The sequence below is a fragment of the Protomyctophum bolini genome (genome assembly GCF_963924005.1).
Source record: "Protomyctophum bolini genome assembly, chromosome: 23".
NCBI classification, from domain to species: Eukaryota; Metazoa; Chordata; class Actinopteri; order Myctophiformes; family Myctophidae; genus Protomyctophum; species Protomyctophum bolini.
This window is the reverse complement of record NC_137884.1, coordinates 21,836,939-21,858,855: the sequence shown is the minus strand read 5'-3', so window position 1 is coordinate 21,858,855 and position 21,917 is coordinate 21,836,939. Positions and strand designations below refer to the sequence as shown.

Below are 21,917 nucleotides of genomic sequence, written 5' to 3'. Positions count from 1 at the left end.
TAAAACAAGCCCAAATAATTGACTACACTTTAGAAACAAGCCCACATTTACAATTACACTTTAGAAACAAGCCCAAATAATCAGCTACACTTTAGAAACAAGCCCAAACAATGGCCAAAGGGTGCCATTTCTTCTTACGCCCTTTGATGGCAAACAACAGGCCAATGGGGAAAGGGTGGGATTTATACTGAGCCTAGTAGGAAAGTGCATGAAAAAAAAACTGCTAGCACTTTCTTTCAAACTGAACAACCATTATGTCAGTTTGAAGCTATGTCAGAAAGAACTCACAGACAACCCATTTTGACCTTCTAAAAATGTCTTTCTGAAAACAGTTTTCTGAAAAAGCTATGTTTCTATGTCAGTCGTTCTTCGATTTTTCAAAAATAGCAGACCTACAAGCTCGTAGCGCGCCACCAGATCTGCTATTTTTCAATAGCTAAAACATAACATAACGCTAACACCAAAAGGGGTTCCCTCCCGCCCCACCAAAATGGGTTAAGTGTACACTTAAAGTATGGCGTGCACTCACTCGATGAAGTACACCTCTCCCTTCTCCGTGTAGGCCATCTCCCAGTTATCCGGCAGGGGTCCCAGGTCGTCGATCTCCTCCGGTTTGGGGGGCTCCAGCTGGGGGGACTGGCCCTCCTCTTGTGGGGCCTCGGGCGGCGGTGGCGGGGGTCCCTCCGGGGCGCTGGCCTGCGCGGGGATGTCCCCCGAAGCATCCGTGCTCTTGTCTTCATGCTCACTGGACTCTGCAAAGGGGGGGGCAGTGTTGATTTTGACAGCAAGTCTCTGTTTTCATTTCATTTTAGTCACTTTTTTTTTTCTTTTTTGGCTTTCGCCTTTATTTTATATTTTTTATGGAGGGACAGACAGTAGGCTGACAGGAAATGGGGAGATAGATGGGGGGAAGAAATGCAGTAAAGGCCCACTGCCAGACTGGATTACCAGCCAAGGTGCCTGGACTGCTGAGCCATGGCCCAGGCGTTTTAGTCACCTGGAATGTTTTAGTATTAGTCTAGTTTTACTCGGCTTAGGCTAATAAAGGACTTTAGTCCACTAAAATGTATTTTGGCAGGCCTTGATTGCCGACATGCCGTCGTAATGGCTGATTTTACACTTGCTGAAAATAGCCGATCTATAAGCTTGTAGATCTGCTATTTTCAGCATGCAACCAAGTGTAAAATGACGTATACTTATACTGTTGTCCACTAGTCCCTTCCTAACATTCTAGTTTGTATTTGTGGACAAAATTGTCGATATGATGTGGCGTATAGTACTGGAAATTGGAAATACTCAAGTGAAGTACGAATACCTCAAATTGAAGTTAATGTACTTGGGTTACTTTGCACCACTGGGTAGAGGAAGGTCAGAGAGGGAAGGGTGTAGGAGGAGACCACAGGGAGCTGACTGATTGACTGTCAGGGGACCCAGAGGTGGAAGCAGCAGAGAGGAAATAACACAAGAAGGATAGGGGGGGGGAGAAAAGAGGGCTGAAGGGGACAAAAGAGTATGATTGAATAAAGGAAAAATAACGAGAGAGAGAGAGAGAGAGAGAGAGAGAGAGAGAGAGAGAGAGAGTGCAAAGGCAGGAATAGACGGAGAGAAGTTGTGCCCTAGTTTGTTGTCGTAGTCGAAAGACGGTGTGTCCCTGTGCGTGCGTGTATGTGTGCGTGCGCGCTGGGCGAGAGAAAAAAAAAAGAAACGAGGGAGAAATATTTACTAGAGCCCGGGCCAGGAGACAGAGAGAGAGGTAGACGAAGGTAAGGCAAGAGCAACATTGCCATCTGCTCGTGTGCCACGCAGAGCACCACTGTGTGCTCTATTGATTTCCCTCTCCGGCTCCTGTCCGTGGCCAAAGAAAACCCTTTGCCGAAGCACGCACGGCAAACCCTCTCCACCGCCGCTCTCCAAACCAACGTTGTTTTTATTTTAACATGATTTTTATGGGAGGAATGTCACAGGAAAGGTATAAGCAGTCAGTAATAGAAACCTTTCAAGTTTTCTGAAAATCAAAAAAAAACTAAATAAACTCACGAAGACAAACACGAAACGCTCCCACCCCCAACCCCCCAAAAGACAGTAAATAAGAAGGTACACAATGTAGAGAGCATATAGTACAGCATGTGAGTTCCAACTGGAACTCACATGCTGTACTATACCATATCATTTTGCACTACAGCAGTCAGTCGATTGTTCATGCTGTCCACATCATGCGATTAGCTTTAGTCTTACAACACACTTCCAGGTCCGGTCAGAGCTATATGCAATAACTCAAAGGTGTTAAACTGCCATGAATTAATTAAAAAAAATGACCAACTGCTGTTGCTAGGTAGCCGCCCTAAGGGAGAGCACTATGACTAAAGGTAAAAAAGACGGTGGACTTTTTGTAGATGGGAGGGAGTGTGTGTGTGACCTTGCATCAAGAGTACACTGTGATCTACACAGTAAAAAACTAAAAGTGCACTCCTCCACGTGCAGATCATCTCCACCAGGCTGGGTTGCCTAACCCCGGGCCCGCAACCTTTGGAGTATGAAGTTGGTCATGGCCAATCGGAATGGAATATGACAAATCGTGCCTGTAAGAGCCATGCATCTATTCTGTGCTTACCATGCTTACAGGGAGGGGTATTTAACCCTGGTCCTAATCAGGTGCAGGTGTTGCTGACATGCAGAGGCAAACAGTTTTTAGACTGTGTTTGGAGGGCTCATTGTCTACCGGTATATTCTTTTGACTTATGTTTATTTATTATATTATATATGTAACAGTATAGGGCTTTGGCAGCTAATAAATATATATCAACTGAATATCACTTTCTGGAGCACACGTCATAACTTCAATCCTGGCTGTTGGCAACCAGTAACACCTCGATTGGCTTTCAAAGTGGCACTGTAGCGCTTAAACCCCATTAGGGGTTTAAGCCTGACCCGACACCTGACCCGACATCGCTCATGAAATGTACGGGACCATTTCACCAATTCGCCACCTAGTTAAGACTGATCCGATTGGCTCCTCTGGCCATGCAAAGGGACACCAGTTGTGACACAAACACACACGCAATAATCATAGGCTACTAATATGGGAGGGGGGGGGGGGGGGGACACAACGCAGACGTCGCTTCTGTCACCTGACAAATATCACTATGTGATCATGTCTTGTTTTCTTGACAACATTGTATCCATCTTTTAAATAGAGAAAATATAAACCTTGAAATGTGGTTAAAAATGAAATTAAATGTAAAAGATGGTAGGCAAAAAACCTATAGCTGTCGTGGTATAGCATCCGCGTGTCACGCGATACGGCAGCAGCAGAGCAGCGGATGTTTTGAAAAATGAGCGAGCCAAGTTAGCTAGCTTTAATAATCTACAATACAGACGTTTCAACGGAATTCCCACACAGCTGCTTTATATAAGGCTCAATTAAAGATCTGACACTGAGCCTCCATTGTGCCCAGTGTGTCACAGACGTGGCTGTATACTGCTGCTCTCAAGCTGTTTTTTAACCATACCTGCCACCGTGGTGTAAGTGCCGACTCGAGAGATCTGTTTCATGTCAGCAATTATATGTCCCAGGAAAGACGGCATTGAAAACCAGTGCGCTCGCCAGTTGGATTTAGGAGACGTGGTAAAAGGAACATGTTTGGGCTATATTAGGGATATTAATCAAATCAAATAAAGTCCTAGTGTTATTTGTAGTCTGCTCTGTTTTGTGCTCATATAGCACTCCTCACAGAGAGATCTCAGTAAAACACGCCCTGGGGCTATCACAAATGTGATGAGGTCATCACGTTTGGGCACATTTTTTCGTTTTTCGTGCAAAACTACTGCTTGGAATGGATTCAGAATCATGAAAACCCCCTAGTTTGACACGTCACGTGCTGCTTAAAACATAGTGACATTTAGAAATGTTTGCCTTATATCGGTTGTTAATGGTGGCCATATGGATTTGGCTGCTGTGGCAACCCCGAAGGTTGCCGGGCTTGGGCGACCCTAGCTAAATCATGGGCGACATCTGTGCAAAATGTGGCACTTTTAGACAAATTAAAACTAAATCACGCGTATATCTCCCTGAGCACCTAAGGTCACAATCTGGTTTTTTAAGCCTCAGGTTCAAGAGTTGAAGTCGAGAGAGAATTTGGTCTACTGGGAGTGCGAAGAGTGTGGTGCAAAGTGTCACGTCGATAAACTAACTGTCTGTCTGTCTGTGGGGAGGAGGCGATCACTCAGAATACCAACAAAGTCGCCCTTTTTACCAACTCGCCCCGGGCGTACAGCCAGCAGAACTGCTCAGCCTGGTATTCCTAAAGTAGCCTAAGTAAATGATGCTTAAACGGTTAAACCTAAACCTTATTCCTAACCTTAACCTCAGTAAAACTATGCCTTAACCTAACCCTATTCCTAGACTTAACCCCAGTAAGACTACGCCTAACCCTAAACTTATTTCTAACCTTATTCTCAGTAAAACAAAATAAATCACCGCACCGAGCTGTCGGCGTGGGGAAAAAAAGGAGCGCGAGATGGATTCCGGGCGACGGTGTACCCGCTACCCTTACTCACCTGGCGTGCCGGCGACACCGTTGCCGTTGACGACAGGCCTCTCCTCCTCCTCGTCCTCGGTGGGCGGTTCGATGCCGGCCTTCTCCATGTTGCTGACCGACTTGTTGCGTCTCCTCTTGCCCTGGGAGCTGGGGCGGGCGCCGGGCAGCAGCTGCTCCGTCACATTCAGCAGCAGGGCGGCGCTGTTGCACGGCTCGGCGGGAGGCTTGGGCGTGCCGTAGTAGTTGTCTGGGGGGGGGGGAGATGATTGATTGATTATTTCATAGTATGCAGAATGTGTATACATTTCAAACGAAAGCACAGGTCAATACAACAAAAACTGCTACTTGAGATAGAACCAGAAACAGCACAGAGACTTGTTTACATCAGGGTCCTCCATTTTCAATTCATCAGAACATTTAAAGACCTACAAATACACTTCTATGAAAAAATGGAAAAAACACGTAGTAAAATAAGGCATTACAACGCCATCAAGACCCGCCAAAATGCATTTTTAATCGACGGAATGAACTGTAGATTTAGTCGACTGAAATGTTATGATATTTAGTGGACTGACTAAAATGTAAAAGTGTTACGTTAACCACATTAACCCATGGCATCCCTATTTTGAGAAGAAGATTTTACAGTTACTGCAACTGTAACTGTAAAATGAAAACAAATGGACCCTTATGGGTCCAGTTGGTTTAATTGTATATGCTCTAAATAGTTACATTATTGTTAAACATCTGGATTATTTCATTTACAAGAAGTCTACACACTTTGAGAGAATGTAGAATTCTTATTATCAACGTTCTCCTGCTATCTCCTATGGTACCAACATCAATACAGCATGGAATTGTGGACAAAATCTTATATTGTTTCGTAATCTTATAAGTTTTGGGCCTGAGAGGTTAAATGTCATCAAATGGTGGTCCGTGGCTCAAATGCCAAATAAATAATGGACCTTGATACAGTATGAGAAGGGTTGAAAACCCCTATAGTACAACAAAAAATATAGTGTGGTACTAGGTGTACTTCCGTAGGATTTCTTTGCTAAAATTGATTTAGCTGATTTGGCTTTTATAGGGACCAAACCGTCAGAAAATGATGGGGTTCAAATTTCGTTAGTAGTTCCCTCTGTCTTAGTGAAGGTGTGAGAGCAGACGTCTCAATTGGAAATTGTTCAAGCTAACCTGCCGAGAGCAGACGTCGACAGAAATAATGAAACACCATGCTTTCTCAAGAAGAGAAAGGGAGGTGGGAATGTTCACAGGTTTCTCAATTAATTTGAACAATGTATGTGACCGACAGGCTCCTGAGGTGACTTTATCTTGGACACAATATAGTGGTTTTCAACCCTTTTCATATATCAAGGTCCATTATTTATTCAGCGTTTGATGAGATGTAGCCCCTCAGACCCAAAACTAAAGAATGGATAAGATAGGATTTTGTCCAAAATGCCATGCTGTATTGATGTGGACATCAGACGTTGGCAAACGTTGATCTAAATAACTATTCTAATCTACATGCTCTATTGTGTTCTTGTAAATGATGTAATGTAGATGTTTAACAATAATGTAACTCTTGAGAGCGTAACATTAAACCAAATGTGGTTTCATTTTACACTCTAATTAAAGATCTTGTGCAGTGCCCGGTGTTGAGTTAGTCGGACCCACGGTTGTCCAGAACCGCCACAAAAGACATCGGCTCTGGACACTGCCCCCCAGTGGCGGAACAACATTGGGCCGGGCCGGGGGGTGAGACAGCACGACCGGGCCTCACCGAACCAGACTCCCAACAGCACCCCCCCCCCCCCCCCGAACGGAAGAAAAAATAATGACGTTAACAGTTGCTGCTGAGCTGATCACAGTCACAGATAGAGGCCGGGAAAGTGTTATATTTGGTTGATCGCGTCAATGCAATGCACACACGAGAGAGAGACGTAGATAGTGTGTGAGGAGCTGATCACAGTCACATATAGAGGGAAAGTGTTATATTTGGTTGATCGCGTCTGTGTCTGTGACATTGCGCAGCAATGCACACACGAGAGAGAGAGAGAGAGAGAGAGAGAGAGAGAGACGTAGAGAGAGAGAGAGAGGTGCTGCGTGTTAAAAAAATAAATAGGCTACTACTCATCTTTGTGTTCTGTTTCACCTTATTGCTGAGTGATCGCACACAGGGAAAAGCAACAAGAAGGGGTTTAGAATCGAAACAGTCCGTTGTGGAGAAAAGGAAGTCCAAACATATGCACTCCTAAATTCTCACAGAGTGATTAGCCTACTAATGAGTGACAGGTGCTGCCACTTTTGTAGCCCTGGACCGCTAGACCTTGGTAAAAGTCTATTATCGTAGCTGGGAAGCGTCTCAGGTCCCCAGCTTCTCTATAAAATGCACTATTTTAATCATTAAATAAAATTAATCCAACCAGATCGGCGCAGGCAAAACCCGAAAATGCCATAGTAGAAGAAATGACTGCCCGGTAAAATGCAGGGTACATTGCGTTATTAAGATGGCACAAAGTGTATTTTAGAGAAGCTGGGGACCTGAGACGCTTCCCAGATACGAAAATAGACTTTTAACAAGGTCTAGCAGGCTTTGTGTTGGTGAGTAGTTACATGGTTTTGTTTATTTGCTGGGATTTGAAAACCCGCGCACGGGAGTGAGAATATCACCAGAGGGCTGCGGAAGGGACTTCCACAGGGCGTCAGAGAGAGACTTGCACTTTTGGAGCGTGGCTGGGATGTCTGTTGGAGAGAGTGTGAGACAGACTCCACGGTGCTTGTACAGTCCAGCGCAGTAAATTCTCATCAGACATGATATTTTGCTAAAGTGTAGGCTATTATAGGCTATATTTAGCTCTGTATCTGGTTAATTGCGGGATTCGTGGGGGCCCGCTGGTTTTATCAGTCGTGAGTGACTGAAATATCGTCAATCGATCATCTGACAGCCCGGGCCCCCCGGAGGTCCGGGCCGGGGTGTGACCACCCCCCTCACCCCCCCGGTAGCTCCGCCCCTGCTGCCCCTGCTCCATATATGGAGCTGGACTGTTCTGACATCACAACACTCCATATTTGGGCATACCTAACACAGAACTCCATATAAGGGACACATGCAGAGAGACAGATACAGATATCTCTATATATGGGCATAAAAGGGACACAGACAGATGGGTGGAACAGGTCTGACACGGATACAACGGGTATTGCATAGCCGGGTGGCGTATGGATCTCCAACTCATCCATCAACTCGGTTCTCTACAGCCGGGCATCGGTGACACTAATGGCACAAAATATTTTTCAGATGGGGGTCCACAGTTAAATACATTAATTTATGGGTCCTTGAGTGAGTTGAGTTGAGCTATGCAAAACAGACATCATCATTTGGTCTGCCTTTCATTGTTTTCAAGGAAAGGCAGAGGGCGAGGGTCCGGAAAATTTGGACCCCTCATTTTAGCAAAAAAATACTATGGGATCCGTTTTATTTTTGACGAAAAAACAGTGTAAACGAAAATGACCAGAAGATTGTGACTATTTTTTATGTTATTTTTGGCTTTTTTGTGCTTGCAACGATTTTGAACTTATTCTACCACGGCACCCATTTCTCAGTCAGGTCAGGGGCTGCACGCAGGCAGCAGCTGAATGCCTAAAACTCAACATCAAAATAGATCTGAGGACAAACAACAACAACAGCACGTAGAAAAACAGAACGGTCCACCGAGAGGAGGAAGAGTTCTGTTCTGTTGACATGCTGTTCCGTGTTAAAGCTAGCTGATCCGTGAACACGCAATCTGCAGGGAGCTAAAGCTCATGTTGAGTCCCACAGACGTTAGCCTCGGAAACCCAGACGTTTTTATTTCCAGGGAGAGTCCACTTCAATTCGGCATACAGTAGCGCAAACATCACGCTCTCTCTGCTGAAAAATAAAATAACCCATGGCAGTTTATAGAAACAACCAGTGGCTTTCTGTGAGGTTAGGTTTAAGGTTTGGGTTTTGGGCAGGGAGTCTGACTCATGACTGTCGGACTGTTAGTAATAGTACGTCGGACCAAACACATGTATGTACCGCACACTAATCCACTCAATGTCCCTCTCTCTCTACTACTTACTTTTGCATTACTGGTCCGTTCAGAATCAACTCACTCCACACAGCCCTGGGCACATCCCCAAGCTTGCAGTATTCCTAGTTGTATTTTTATTTTTAAGATTTAGTAGTATATAGTAAGCTGACAGGATATATGGGGGGAGAGAGATGGGGAGTGACACGCAGCAAAGGGCGTCGGGATCAGGAGTCGAACCCGCGACACACTGACAATAAATATGGTCAGTTTCTTTAGTGTTTGAGTGTGTAAACACTAAACGGAAACGCAAACATTGCGTAAACGCAAACATTGAAGACAAAAGGTGAGGACGCAAATTGTGTTTGGCTCGGAATGAGATGATGTACAATGATGAGATTTTTACTATTCAGATTCAGAATCGAAACGAGCACACGCGCAACAATTTCACGGGACCGCGCCCACGTAACTACACATGCGTTGTTGCCCCTCGACTTCTCCGCGGCATACAGAAAAGAAACGTTGGAGAAAAAAAAATCTCTACTACTACTACTGTTCCAAGGACTGACACTCAACAAAGTAGTTGGTATATTTCTGTCTTGTTTGCCTGACTCTCACAACTGCAAGTCTTCTCTTTAGTTTCCATTCAATCTCACGAGTCACCACTGCTCTCTCTCTCTCTCTCTCTCTCTCTCTCTCTCTCTCTCTCATATAATTGTACTTTATAATTATTATATTAATTAAATTATTATGACAGCGAGGATGATGGAGGGGAAGTGGTCCACTGAAAGCGACGCGGGGGTGCTCCCACCGCCAAAAAGATCGATCGCTGCTTCTGCAAAGCGACTGTTAAATTTACCACCTTATCGTTTTGTTTTCACTACTGAAACACAGAGACTCAAGTAACGTCTCTTACCCCCCAGAGGGGGTATAGCCGACTGAGGGTATACAGCTGAGGGTCTCATTAAAAAAGGTCTTCATCATAAAGATCAGGGCTATCACAGAGATTATAAAAAATAGCACAGCCCATAGCACAGACTTACCTTCATATGTTCCACTCTCTAGCAAAGCTCCACTTTTCTCCAATTCCACAAAGCGGTCGACGGTCACAAAGTTATAATCCACCCCGGGGACCTCTCCTTCCTTGGGCTGCCTGGTCGTGCCTGCGGGGACAGAGAGAGAGGAGCGGGGTTACCCTTAAGTAACCTGCTGGGACAGAGAGAGAGGAGCGGGGTTACCCTTAAGTAACCTGCTAGAACAGCGAGGGCGTCCTGACCTGCCTGAATGAATGGGGAACTCTCTTAATAGAAGCATGACTCAATGTGTCGTGACTCTGAAGGAATCAGAGCAGAATAGAGAGACGTTGAAACACGTTGACCCTGACCCTCTGTTTGATTTACAGGCCTCTCTATTCCAACCACGTAGGGGGGTTCGAACCCCGGCCGCCTCACATACCAAAGACTCCCTGCTTGGCACTGCAGCATCAAGGGTTGGATTGGGGGTAAGTCCCTGCGACATACTAGCGTTATGTTCAGGTGTACTTGTACATCAAGCTGCCTCACGCTATACAGAAACAGGCGATAGGCTCCTGCCCTATGGGCCTCATGGCTCGGCAAGGCTTTACTTAAGGCTCATACATAGTCTGGATTTTCGGTGGTTAGGTGACCACCGAACTACAACATGACGTCACGAGCCGCGGTGAAGAGCAAACCACCGCTCCAGCCCTACTCTCTGTTTTTACTCACCACCGCTCAACGTTATTTCAGCTCCGGTGGTCAGCTCACCACCGGAGCGGCCACCGAAAATCCAGACTATGAATAGGCCTTTACTTATCTGTTCTTACAGTCTCTGTGTCATTATCTGCTATGGTTAAGGCGGGGGTAGTTGTGGGTAGGGTTGTCACAATTATCGCACAATCGTCTAATCGCAATTATGTTGTCATAATAGTGTGCACGTTGAAAAAAAATCATACATAAAAAAGCTGAAATAGAAATGAATGCCAGTAATTTGTCATATCTGCACGGAAATGTATTTTCCATTCAGAACGTTCCAATGTCCAATTAATGCCCAAAACACAATTAAATCGTTAATCGCATTTGTTTGTGTGAGAATAAATCATCAACTTAAATGTGGAATCGTGACAGCCCCATAAGTGGGTCTGACTCCTGTTCAAGGTCCCGTTATACCGGAGGTCGCTGACGCAACTTGGACAGCAGGAAAGGAAATCAAATGCATTTGCATAGGGCGGACACTGACAGCATGTCAAGAGGCATTCAGACGAAAAATAAAGTCTGCTATCAGGACACATTATCGTCTTTGCTCTTTGCTCCAATAACTGGAAATGTATGCTCCGACGTGTGTTGGTGAGTTGCAATTAATCGAGTTGCATAATTACTTAAATGCTTCCTTGTCCCAGTGGGATAATTAGGGGTTGCGTTGGCAACGCCAGAGGTTAGCAAAAATTGACACGGTCGTGTAGTAATAGAGGCACTGAGATGCTGAAGAGCGTTGCACAATTTTGAGCAAGGCTTGTTAATACAGGGAGAGCTACTGTAGGAGAGGGCAAATACAGTTAGCATGTGAGAAATCCTTCTACAGTATGTGAGGTGAACTGAAGAAACCACCAATTTATGTTCGTTGTACTGCCATCGTCTGCTGTCCGACTGCTCAAACACGAAACAACTACATAACGAGGAGTAATGAAGAAATAATTCTGATAAAACCATCACTGCTTGCCAGAGTTGTTTTAACCCATTTTGACCTGAGATCAGATTCTAAAAATGTCTTCTACATCCTGACAGTTTTCTGAAAAAGCCATGTTTCTATGTCAGTCGTTCTTTGATTTTTCAAAGATAGCAGACCTACAAGCTCGTAGCGCAGTGGCGCGCTATGAACAGGGTTAAAGCGCAATTTGTTAATTTAATCAGTCCTAGTGGAGAAAGAAAACTCACAAGTATAGCACTTCTGACGTTCTGATGTGATTGTAACCGACTCCCCCATGTTGAGAGAGACAGTATTAATTATGCAAGCAAAGCAAAATCATTATCACCTGTGGGCAAAACAACGTGTTATATACTACACTGCCGTGGCAATGGCACGCCGTTGTGATTTTCCTCAAATCCCTTAGCTCTCTCTAGAACTATGTTCTACCTTATATAACCCTCTTGGATAAAAACAGAGTTCTTTCAGAGGGCCTATACTAGCTAAACAGTGGAGGAAGGAAAGGCAGCCATGTGATCAGGAAACCCATATTATAAGGTAAAGTAGTCCAGTAGTCAGATCCTACATCATCCCTATAAGCTCTGGTCCATAGCTCTAATGCGTTTTATTTAGAGCTATGTTACTCTCAACTTCCGCCGCTTGCATGAATGCAGACCAGCCTCTCCTCTTTAGCGTAAATAAAAAGAACGTTTTTGCTACTTACCAAAACAAAGGCGAGTTGTGTCATTAGAAAGCCTACTTTCCTTAGCGGACGCACTCTGAATGCCCCGCCACACGTATAAACTGTACTTTTTGGCCAGAAGGGATTTTTTTTTCCACTGGAGGAAAAATATTCTCTATGGAGGCAATTCTCTGGGCAATATCGGTAGAGGAAGCAGCGGAGTAACTCAAAGTATTTTTTTTCCGGTGGAAACAAAATCCCCTTTTGGCCAAAAAGTACAGTTTATATACGTGTGGTGGGGGTGCTTCCATTCATGCATTCATGCGAGCAGCGGAGGTTGAGAGTAACATAGCTCTAAATGCAACGCATTAGAGCTATGGATCAGAGTTACATCATCCCCTGCTCTCTCTCTCTCCTGGGGGCCAGTATAGTGACAGTCAGTCATAGATTACTCTCCACGCAGAGGCAGCGCAAGTCAACTGAGCACTGTACAAACAGTGTACACACACGCACGCACGCCACGCGCGAGCACACACTTCAAAGGAGGGACCTTTGATGTTTTAAGGGTCTATATTTAGCTGCATCTTCTGGTGGCGACTTTGCCACGGTGACAAGTCTCTAAGTGGAGACAATCACAATGCTTCTTCATACCTCAGAGTATGTGGGTCACACAGTCCAGCAAATCATCCTATTCTCTAAGTGGAAGATGGCTCTGAAAATACAAAAAAGAATGTTCCCCGGCTATTAAGTGTGATAAAGTAGGTGCGGGGACTCGGACGTAAGGTGAAAAGCAAAGCTCACCCCCCCCCCCCCCCCCACTATTCTGGGGGAAGCCATATACTTGTAATTTACAATGCCCTAATTTGCGGCACATGGGGACACACATTAAGCTTAAATAGTGCATTCATCATAGTGTCGAGGAGGCTTCGGGCTACCGGGGGTTTGTGTGGTTTTCAAATTCCCACGGGCGTGTCTCTGGGATCTCGGGGCCATGTTTTCTAGACTTTTGCGTGCGCATGCATCCTGTTTATTCATCAATCTCCTGTTTTTGTCGGAGTCGAGCGAGAGAGAGAGAGAGAGAGAGAGAGATCACGAATGATACATCAGCGTAGAGAGGCAGGGGCCCTTCTGGCTGCTTCCAGATTATCCTCACAACAAACATGTTGCTACTGATGATGACAGTCTGGGTAGAGAGTCATATGTCGCTCGGCGTGACCGGTAATAACTCGGAAGCTGCCTTATCTGGCGGCGTAGAGGAATGTGCCTCGTAGAACTGGCTGCGAGGCGGGGGTGGTGAGGGGGAAACTGAGCAATCAAGGCAGGGGTAATAATATGGAGTGGAGGAGGGGGTGGCACAAATAACAACAAAGCAAGGATTCAGTCGATTATATAACAATAAGTAATGATAATAATAAATAATTGATGAAAAATAATAGTGAAAATAGCCGGTCACAACAAGCCCACGTCGCAACGCGTGTTTTGCAGGCCAATGTATTTTAATTTATTGAGTGCTTCTTGAATATTTTTGAATGAATAAAAAAAAAGCTGTGCTGCTTAATCGCAAAGAGATCGCAATTTAGACTTCAGTGATGCTTGCGGAACTCGACTTCGTCTCGTTCCTGACCGCATCACGGTCGTGGCAATAATCACGTTAAACCACACCCTCTCGTGTAATAGACTAACACTAAAACATTCCAGGTGACTAAAATGTGACTAAAATTCAATGAAAACCATTCAAAACACAAGATCTACAAGCTCAAGATCTACAAGCTCATAGTGCGTCACTGAGTGGCGCGCTACGAGCTTGTAGGTCTGCTATTTTTGAAAAATCAAAGAACGACTGACATAGAAACATAGCTTTTTCTGAAAACTGTCAGGATCTAGAAGACATTTTTAGAATCTGATCTCAGGTCAGAATGAGTTAAAGCCTATACACTGTATATATTTCTAGACCTGAGTCTGGGACTGCTTTCTTATAGTCCTGCTCCCGTTGGACTTCAGCCCGCCCCGTTCCCACAATGGTGTCATTTCTGGCTGCCCGCCTCCTTTGTCTAGTCCTCAATATTTCCTTTGGGACGCACATACATTGCAAACACTGAGAGAGAGAGAGAGAGAGAGAGAGATAGAGAGAGAGAGAGAGAGAGAGAGAGCGCAGCGCCGCTGTGCTTACTGCTCTACAGTTAGGTTATTAATAAATTGATGCGTAATATTTCAAAATCGTGTTCTCCTCCTCCGGCGTGTTGCCATGCCTGTCGGCAACAATTGAGAAATATACGTCTCCAGTTCTCCCCACATGTCGGACAAAGCCTTCCATGGCTCGCTTTGATCTGGTTTTCAACCTCGTTTGTTGACTCCGTGCTAAAACAGGAGCTACTGTACACACACACACACACACACACACACACACACCGTTTCATGCATCAGGTTGAGGTACAGTTAAGTTCACATTTGCGGGGTTTTTTTTGCATAATCTCGACACAACTAAACTAAACAAAGACACCTGTCTATGTCATCCTTGGCAATAGAGCGTCGCAGTCCCGCCCCCCCTCGAGAGACCCGGGAAAAAAATCCCTGTTCATTTTCCTCATAGACTTTTCAGAAAGTAGGGCCTGGCATCGTCATGAAAGGGGGCGGGACTGCAACGCTCTATAGATGAGTTAATTTACAAGGAGTGTGTACAACTAGGCCAGTGGTTTTCAATCCTTTTCATATCAAGGCTCATTCTTTATTTGGCAATTTGAGCCACATGGACCACCATCATTTGGATGAGATTTTGCCTCGCAGACACAAAAACGAAAAATCGAAAAATTAAATTAAAAATTAAATTCCATGCTGTATTGATTTGAAACGTTACCAACTCTAGCTGGAGACCACCTGGAACACCCCTCAAGAACCACTGGTGGACCCCGGACCATGCACTGGTTGAAAACCCACTGAATTAGAGAATGTAGAAGAATTGCTAATTTGATCAACGTTTGCCTGTTACTGTATCTATATTTTTGAAAAACCGTGAAAATGTGACACAAATTTGGAATATATATATATTTTTAACTCAAATCTTTGCTTCTGGGGAGGGTCCCTGGAACAACATATTTTCAGATGGGGTTCGGAGGCCAATTACATATAATTTTTGGGGTCCTTGACATGAAATATTGAGCACCACTAATACAGAAAACATAGGTATTTCGGGAAAGCTGTCCGAATTTAGAAGACATTCTTTTTAAACGTTGACGTCGGGCCTATAAATGGGTTAAAGCAAAAGCATGGAGAACGGGCCAGCACATCATCATCCCTGCTTGTGTTGTTATCACAAGGCCCAGTGTGGGCAGCAGCCTCGGGGGCCAGAGGTACTCCATTCATATCCTAATCCCTCTGCTTTGACAGGCAGACGAAAACGTCAGCATTTAACTCCGTTGTGTAGTCCTGCTAATCTATAGCCATTAGCCGGCTAGGAAGTGACGGGCCTTTTCTTAATTCGTCGGCTTTAGAGGGATATGTATTAGCGTGCCGCTTGCTTCATGGCCTCCGCCCGCGGAACCTCGGGCCGCGCCTCGCCGTGTCACGAAAAGCCGCTTGCGACCGAGCTCTCTCCCTTTCACGGGCAGCGAGCGTGGGAGATACTGTACTGCTAAACGTGCCTATACGACGCATTCGCTGATTTCACAGACGATGTGATCCGTAATCAACCATGATTAGACCCCGGCTAGGCGATATTAAGAGTCTATTGAGCAGGACGCTCAATAGACTCTTAATGGTTTCATTGGAATAAAAGTTAGATTAATATTATGGTTGATTTACAGGCTAATCATAATGACCGAAGCCAATTTTCCCTGTTGGCAATTCTACAAGAAAAAGGCTTCTAAATCCTAACAGTTTATCTGGAAAAACCTACGTTTCTATGTCAGTGGTGCTCAAACCTTTTCATGTCAAGGACCCCCAGAATTATATGTAATTGGCCCCGGACACCAATCTCAAAATATGTTGTTCCAGGGACACCCCCAGAAGCAATTGGGGGTGCTAAAAACATTCGCTCTGAAAGAATATATATATTCAAAGATTTGCGCCACATTTTCACGATTTTTCTAAAATAGAATCTACATTCTACAAGCTCATATCTTGTAGATCTGCTATTTTTCAATAGCTAAAGTATAACATCTATCTATACATGTACATGCAACAAATATCTATCTGTACGTCTGCCCGGAGTAGGTGTGTACAGCACAATCGCTGAGGAACCAGGGGTACCTATTCACACTGCTGAGGAACCAGGGGTACCTATTCACACCACTGAGGAACCAGGGGTACCTATTTACACCACTGAGGAACCAGGGGTACCTATTCACACCGCTGAGGAACCAGGGGTACCTATTCACACCACTGAGGAACCAGGGGTACCTATTCACACCACTGAGGAACCAGGGGTACCTATTTACACCACTGAGGAACCAGGGGTACCTATTCACACCACTGAGGAACCAGGGGTACCTATTCACACCACTGAGGAACCAGGGGTACCTATTCACACCACTGAGGAACCAGGGGTACCTATTCACACCACTGAGGAACCAGGGGTACCTATTCACACCACTGAGGAACCAGGGGTACCTATTCACACCACTGAGGAACCAGGGGTACCTATTCACACCACTGAGGAACCAGGGGTACCTATTCACACCACTGAGGAACCAGGGGTACCTATTCACACCACTGAGGAACCAGGGGTACCTATTCACACCACTGAGGAACCAGGGGTACCTATTCACACCACTGAGGAACCAGGGTACTATTCACACCGCTGAGGAACCAGGGGTACCTATTCACACCACTGAGGAACCAGGGGTACCTATTCACACTGCTGAGGAACCAGGGGTACCTATTCACACTGCTGAGGAACCAGGGGTACCTATTCACACCACTGAGGAACCAGGGGTACCTATTCACACCACTGAGGAACCAGGGGTACCTATTCACACTGCTGAGGAACCAGGGGTACCTATTCACACCACTGAGGAACCAGGGGTACCTATTCACACCACTGAGGAACCAGGGGTACCTATTCACACCACTGAGGAACCAGGGGTACCTATTCACACTGCTGAGGAACCAGGGGTACCTATTCACACTGCTGAGGAACCAGGGGTACCTATTCACACTGCTGAGGAACCAGGGTACTATTCACACTGCTGAGGAACCAGGGTACTATTCACACCGCTGAGTGTTGAGTTGGTCGGCTAATACTATGACAAAAAATTGACTAACTGAAAACTAAGCTATTATGACTAAAACTAAGACTAAATATATTAACATATTAAACATATTATAATAAATATTGCCAACAAATAAAAACTAGACTAATATGTTAGGAAGGGACTAGTGGACAAGAGATCCAGTATAAGTAAAAGACACAAGTGATTTTACACTTGGTTGCATGCAGAACATAGCAGATCTACAAGCTCACAATGCGCCACAGCGTGACGCGGTGTGAGCTTGTAGATCTGTTATTTTCAGCGAGTGCATGTAAAATATGCCATTTAGGACGGCATCAAGGCCCGCCGAAATGCGTTTCAGTCGCCTAAATCAACTGTAGATTTAGTCGACTAAAATCGTATGACATTTAGTGGACTAAAACTAGACTGACACTAAAACATTCCAGGTGACTAAATGGAGACTTAATGGAAACCATTCGAAAGACTACGACTACAGCTCAAATCTAAATGTGCTGTCAAAATCACAGCAATACTGCACTTTATGCACAAGTTACTTTATAGTTACAATGTTGTATTGCCCTATAAAAACACTGCTAAACCATAAAGATGCACTTTATAGCTTTGTACATTGTTCTTGTATGTTTTTATGCGCTGTTTACTAATGTAATGTATTCTACTGTCTGCCTGATTCCATTGTATGTTTTGTGTGGGGACTGCAGATATAAATGAGCATCTTTGCTAAATCCAGTGTATTTACGAACAAATAAAGTAAAGGAGATATTAATCCTGGAACCAAGATATTGTGTAAAGCCCCGATGGTGGTATATATATAGCAGGCGTTTTTTTAAGGCATCTTTCAATGGTTTATGTTACTTGTAAATTGCAATGTTAAATGGCTGTTGTTTGTTAATCAATGAAAAACAAATCCATTACATAAATTGTTGGCGCTCCTTATACATTTCGGTGGGTGCTAAAGTTCGAGCCGCGACACATCACGTACATTATCGTGTCATAAAAGTTGACACGGTGTCCTTTTAATTGGATACTATTTTATATTCTAAGCACTCCTCCGGGTGTATTATGAGGATTATGCCATGGGCTCTTTATTGTTCCTCCTTTCTCAGAGTAAAAGGTTACTTGGGGTTTTGCTCAAAGTCCCTTTGTACATTATGTTGCTGCCTGTCAAACTCACAACAAATATCCCTTGCCAATTAATTCCCCATGTGTACTGTAGTAGGTTGCTGGTGCTGTTTTCCTGGAGAGGCTAGGCTGTAAGTAAGACAACACGTTGCCTTCTTCTCCGTACGACGTGGACTCCATATGGAGTTATAGAGAGTGTACCGGGAGTGACAGGTCCTACAAGCAGACCTACGAGCTCATAGCGCGCCACTCGGTGCCGCGCTATGAGCTTGTAGATCTGCTATTTTTCAACAGCTAAAGTATTACATAAAGCTTAATAAAACACCAAAAGGGGTTCCCGTCCAGAATGGGTTAATTTCAATGGAAGTTATAGCTCAGCGTTTTGAAGCACCCGGAAGAACGCTCCACTTCCGCATTTGGAAAACCAAAACTTGGTTACCAGTTAATCTCTGGCACAGTTAACCTGGTCGATGCCAAGTTTTGCGCGCACACACACACACACACACACACACACACACACACACACACACACACGATGCCAACCTCTGCCCCAAGGTCAAAGTCATCAAAATATACTTAACAGTAGAAAGTACTCATTATGCAGAAAGTCCCACAAGTTTTCAAATGCATATGAATCTTTTGAAAATAGCAGATCTTCAAGCTCACAATGCTTGCCAACAGGCGTGCGTGCATGGCTGTGTGCGTGTACGTGTGCACGTGTGCGTTTGTGTTACAATAGGGCTATGATTTATGAATATGAAAATGTTACTGTACGTACAATAATGTGACCCTCTGTCTAGTGTCTACCACGAGTATGACTGAGTAGCACTGCCTTAGTTACAGTAGTTCAAATGTTGAGGTCACCCTTAATGTTGGACTGGAGAGGATACACGATACAGTCAAACAGTCAACAGCTACGCCTGGAGCTGAGAGTCTGTGAAAGTGACAGATGGGCTTGTCACAGGTCATAGGTTTTCAATGTAATGAGTCCCGGGACGCTGCAGGGATGCTCTTTTAGAAATGAGTCCCAGGGACATTGGATGAGTCCCACTACAACGACGTTAGGAGTCATATATTTTGCCATTCTTTACAAATTGCAGCATTTAAGTCCCATTTCATTTTATATGGTTATGTTATATTCATGTAGAAAACAGAAGAAGAGATGATTATTATAACTAAAGCTATAGTAAAATAAACTAGAGAATTAAAAAAAACAGTACAGTGGTACAGAAGTGCATCCCGTGGATGCAGAGGTCGTTGTATTGTTGCGTCCCTTAACTATAATGCAAAATGAGCCCTATTTTAATCTCTGACAGAGTCAGAACGCTCATCAATAAAGGGTCCACCATTATACAGTATGGCGGTATTGTTGTATGAAGAACATCAACGATGACTATATCTCAACTTGGCAAACAAACAGTGGAACAGTGTAAACGTCACATGTGGTCATTTTCAACCATTTTCATATCAAGGTCCATTATTTATTGTGCATCTGAGCCACGGACCACCATGTGACGACGTTTAGCCTCTCAGACCCAAGACTTAGAATGTTTTGTTATTGTTGGATAAGATTTTGTCACACAATTCCATTGCTGTGTTGATGTTGGTATCCCATAGCCCAGGGGTTCTCAACGTTTTTGGCCGGGGACCCCCGGAGATGCTTTGGCACTCATGTCTCTGGACCCCCGCCCCGCCCCCTCCCGAACCCCAATATAAATTGACTATAATACAATAACCTTAATAATAGAGACTAAACACACCATAAATAAATACTGAAACCAGATAGGGAAGGTGTATGTATGTACTGTGTGTACTACAGTATATGTAAACTCTTCATTTCCATTTTCCAGACATTCATTTTTTTTAATATAATTTGGGGACCCCCCCAAAATAATTTCGCGACCCAAGGGTTGAGAACCCCTGCCATAGGAGACATACGAGGCAAACGTTGATCAAAATAGCAAATTCTTCTCTAATTGTGTAGACTTGTGTATAGAAGTAATGCAGATGTTTAACAATTATGAAACCATAAAAATGGACTCGCAATGGTCATTTTTACGCTCTCGAGAGTTAAAGACCTATGAGGGGTCCACTTGGCTATACCAACTCTCACCATCATTTAGCGGGAGACCGATGACCACGTGGAAGAACCCCCTCAAGGACCACTGGTCGAGAACCACAGATTTATAGAAGCAAAAGCACACAGCGGAGCAAATGTATACACACTCCCAACCAAACCTACCCCCTGTAGAGAGAGACGTCATGCTGATGTTATCCTCGTAGAGCTAACGGAGAGGCACATGTTGCTGCCAACTCCAACTCCAACCCTTTAGCGCGGTTCCCTTTGGCGTGGTTCCCTTTAAGTGCCGTATGCGAGTAGAAGGAAGACGTGCTGCTAAATGGCTCGCTTTCATCCCACGTCAAACTCATCAACTCCACCAACCTTTCTTCTTTAAATCTCCACACTAAGACGGATGGCTCTGCATCTCAACCTCCCGGGGGGGAATCAAAGTTTCCCCGTGGATGTTGCATGCGTGGATGATACGGGAGAAGAAGAAATGTTAAGAATTATAGGAAGACGCGTCCCGCGTGACAGTCGCGCCGCGCCTCAGAGGAACGTCGCGGTTCATTTGAGTTGAAGAAAAGCGACGTGTCGTGTCGTTGTGCTGACGGCTGTATAGAAGCTGAGAACGTTGCTTAAATCATTCAGGAGACTCCAAAAAAAAGAAAAAACAATCAGGGAAAACACACGGTTACTCCTATTTCCTCCACGGTGCTCCACACCTATTCCACTCTTCCTCCAGTTCCAACGGAATGCCCAAGAACCCACTGTGTGCGCGCACGCACACACACACACACGCTACGGTACTATATGCACACACCGACAGCCACCAGCCAGCACCGGTATGAAGAGACAGAGCGGGAGGCAGAGGAAAGCGTGGAAAAAAGAGAGATAGACAGAGAAAGAGAGAGGGAGAGAGAGAGAGAGGGGGGACCAGACAGATGCAGACAGACAGAGAGATTAAGAGGAAGCTGATGTCATCCATTTAGATGTTCAGGCTCTGCGTGTGCGTGTGTGTGTGTGCGTGTGCCTGCGTCCGTGTGTGCGCACGTGGAAGTCATTAGGGGACCGTGAGCGTACTGCTGTGTCAGCCTAATCCCCCCCCCCCCCCCCCCCCCGCGCGCCAGGGCCACACGTTGGCCAGAGTGCACATTACCGCCCAATGACACAATCTGTTTTGTCAGGACCGAACATGATTCCCTTTATGCGTTTATAACCCCCCCGCCCGTCGCTACGGGTTAGCCTGGCAGCGCGGGGCTCAGATGGGGCCCCCGCTCGCTCTCTATACCAGACGGCAGACCCACGATAAACGATATGAACCCTGTTCGACCCCATTTACGCTCATGCACACCCACCGGCGCAGAGCTCTCGCTATATATATATATATATATATATATATATATATATATATATATATATCCAGGATGTACCGTTTATCCAGCCCGGTTGTGTCCCCATTCGGTCAGCCAGCTGCGATATCGAGGAGAGCCAATTTATTTAATGTGGACGTTCCTATATATACACGTTGAGAAACCT

At 44.9% G+C, this 21,917-nt stretch overlaps 1 protein-coding gene across 6 annotated transcripts in view; it reads right to left on the bottom strand.

Moving 5' to 3' along the window:
• Positions 1-21,917, bottom strand: part of magi2a (membrane associated guanylate kinase, WW and PDZ domain containing 2a) — a 221,998-nt gene that overhangs the window by 81,755 nt on the left and 118,326 nt on the right. For 5 of the 6 annotated variants that reach the window (XM_080757862.1, XM_080757863.1, XM_080757865.1 and 2 more), the window contains 3 exons: positions 9,634-9,753; positions 4,558-4,785; positions 530-752 (listed from right to left, as the gene is read on the bottom strand). In XM_080757862.1, the coding sequence (XP_080613988.1) occupies positions 530-752; positions 4,558-4,785; positions 9,634-9,753 (571 nt within the window). Of the gene's footprint in view, positions 1-529; positions 753-4,557; positions 4,786-9,633; positions 9,754-20,561; positions 20,634-21,917 lie in introns of those variants that run through there. The other variant, XM_080757864.1, reaches the window with a different exon arrangement.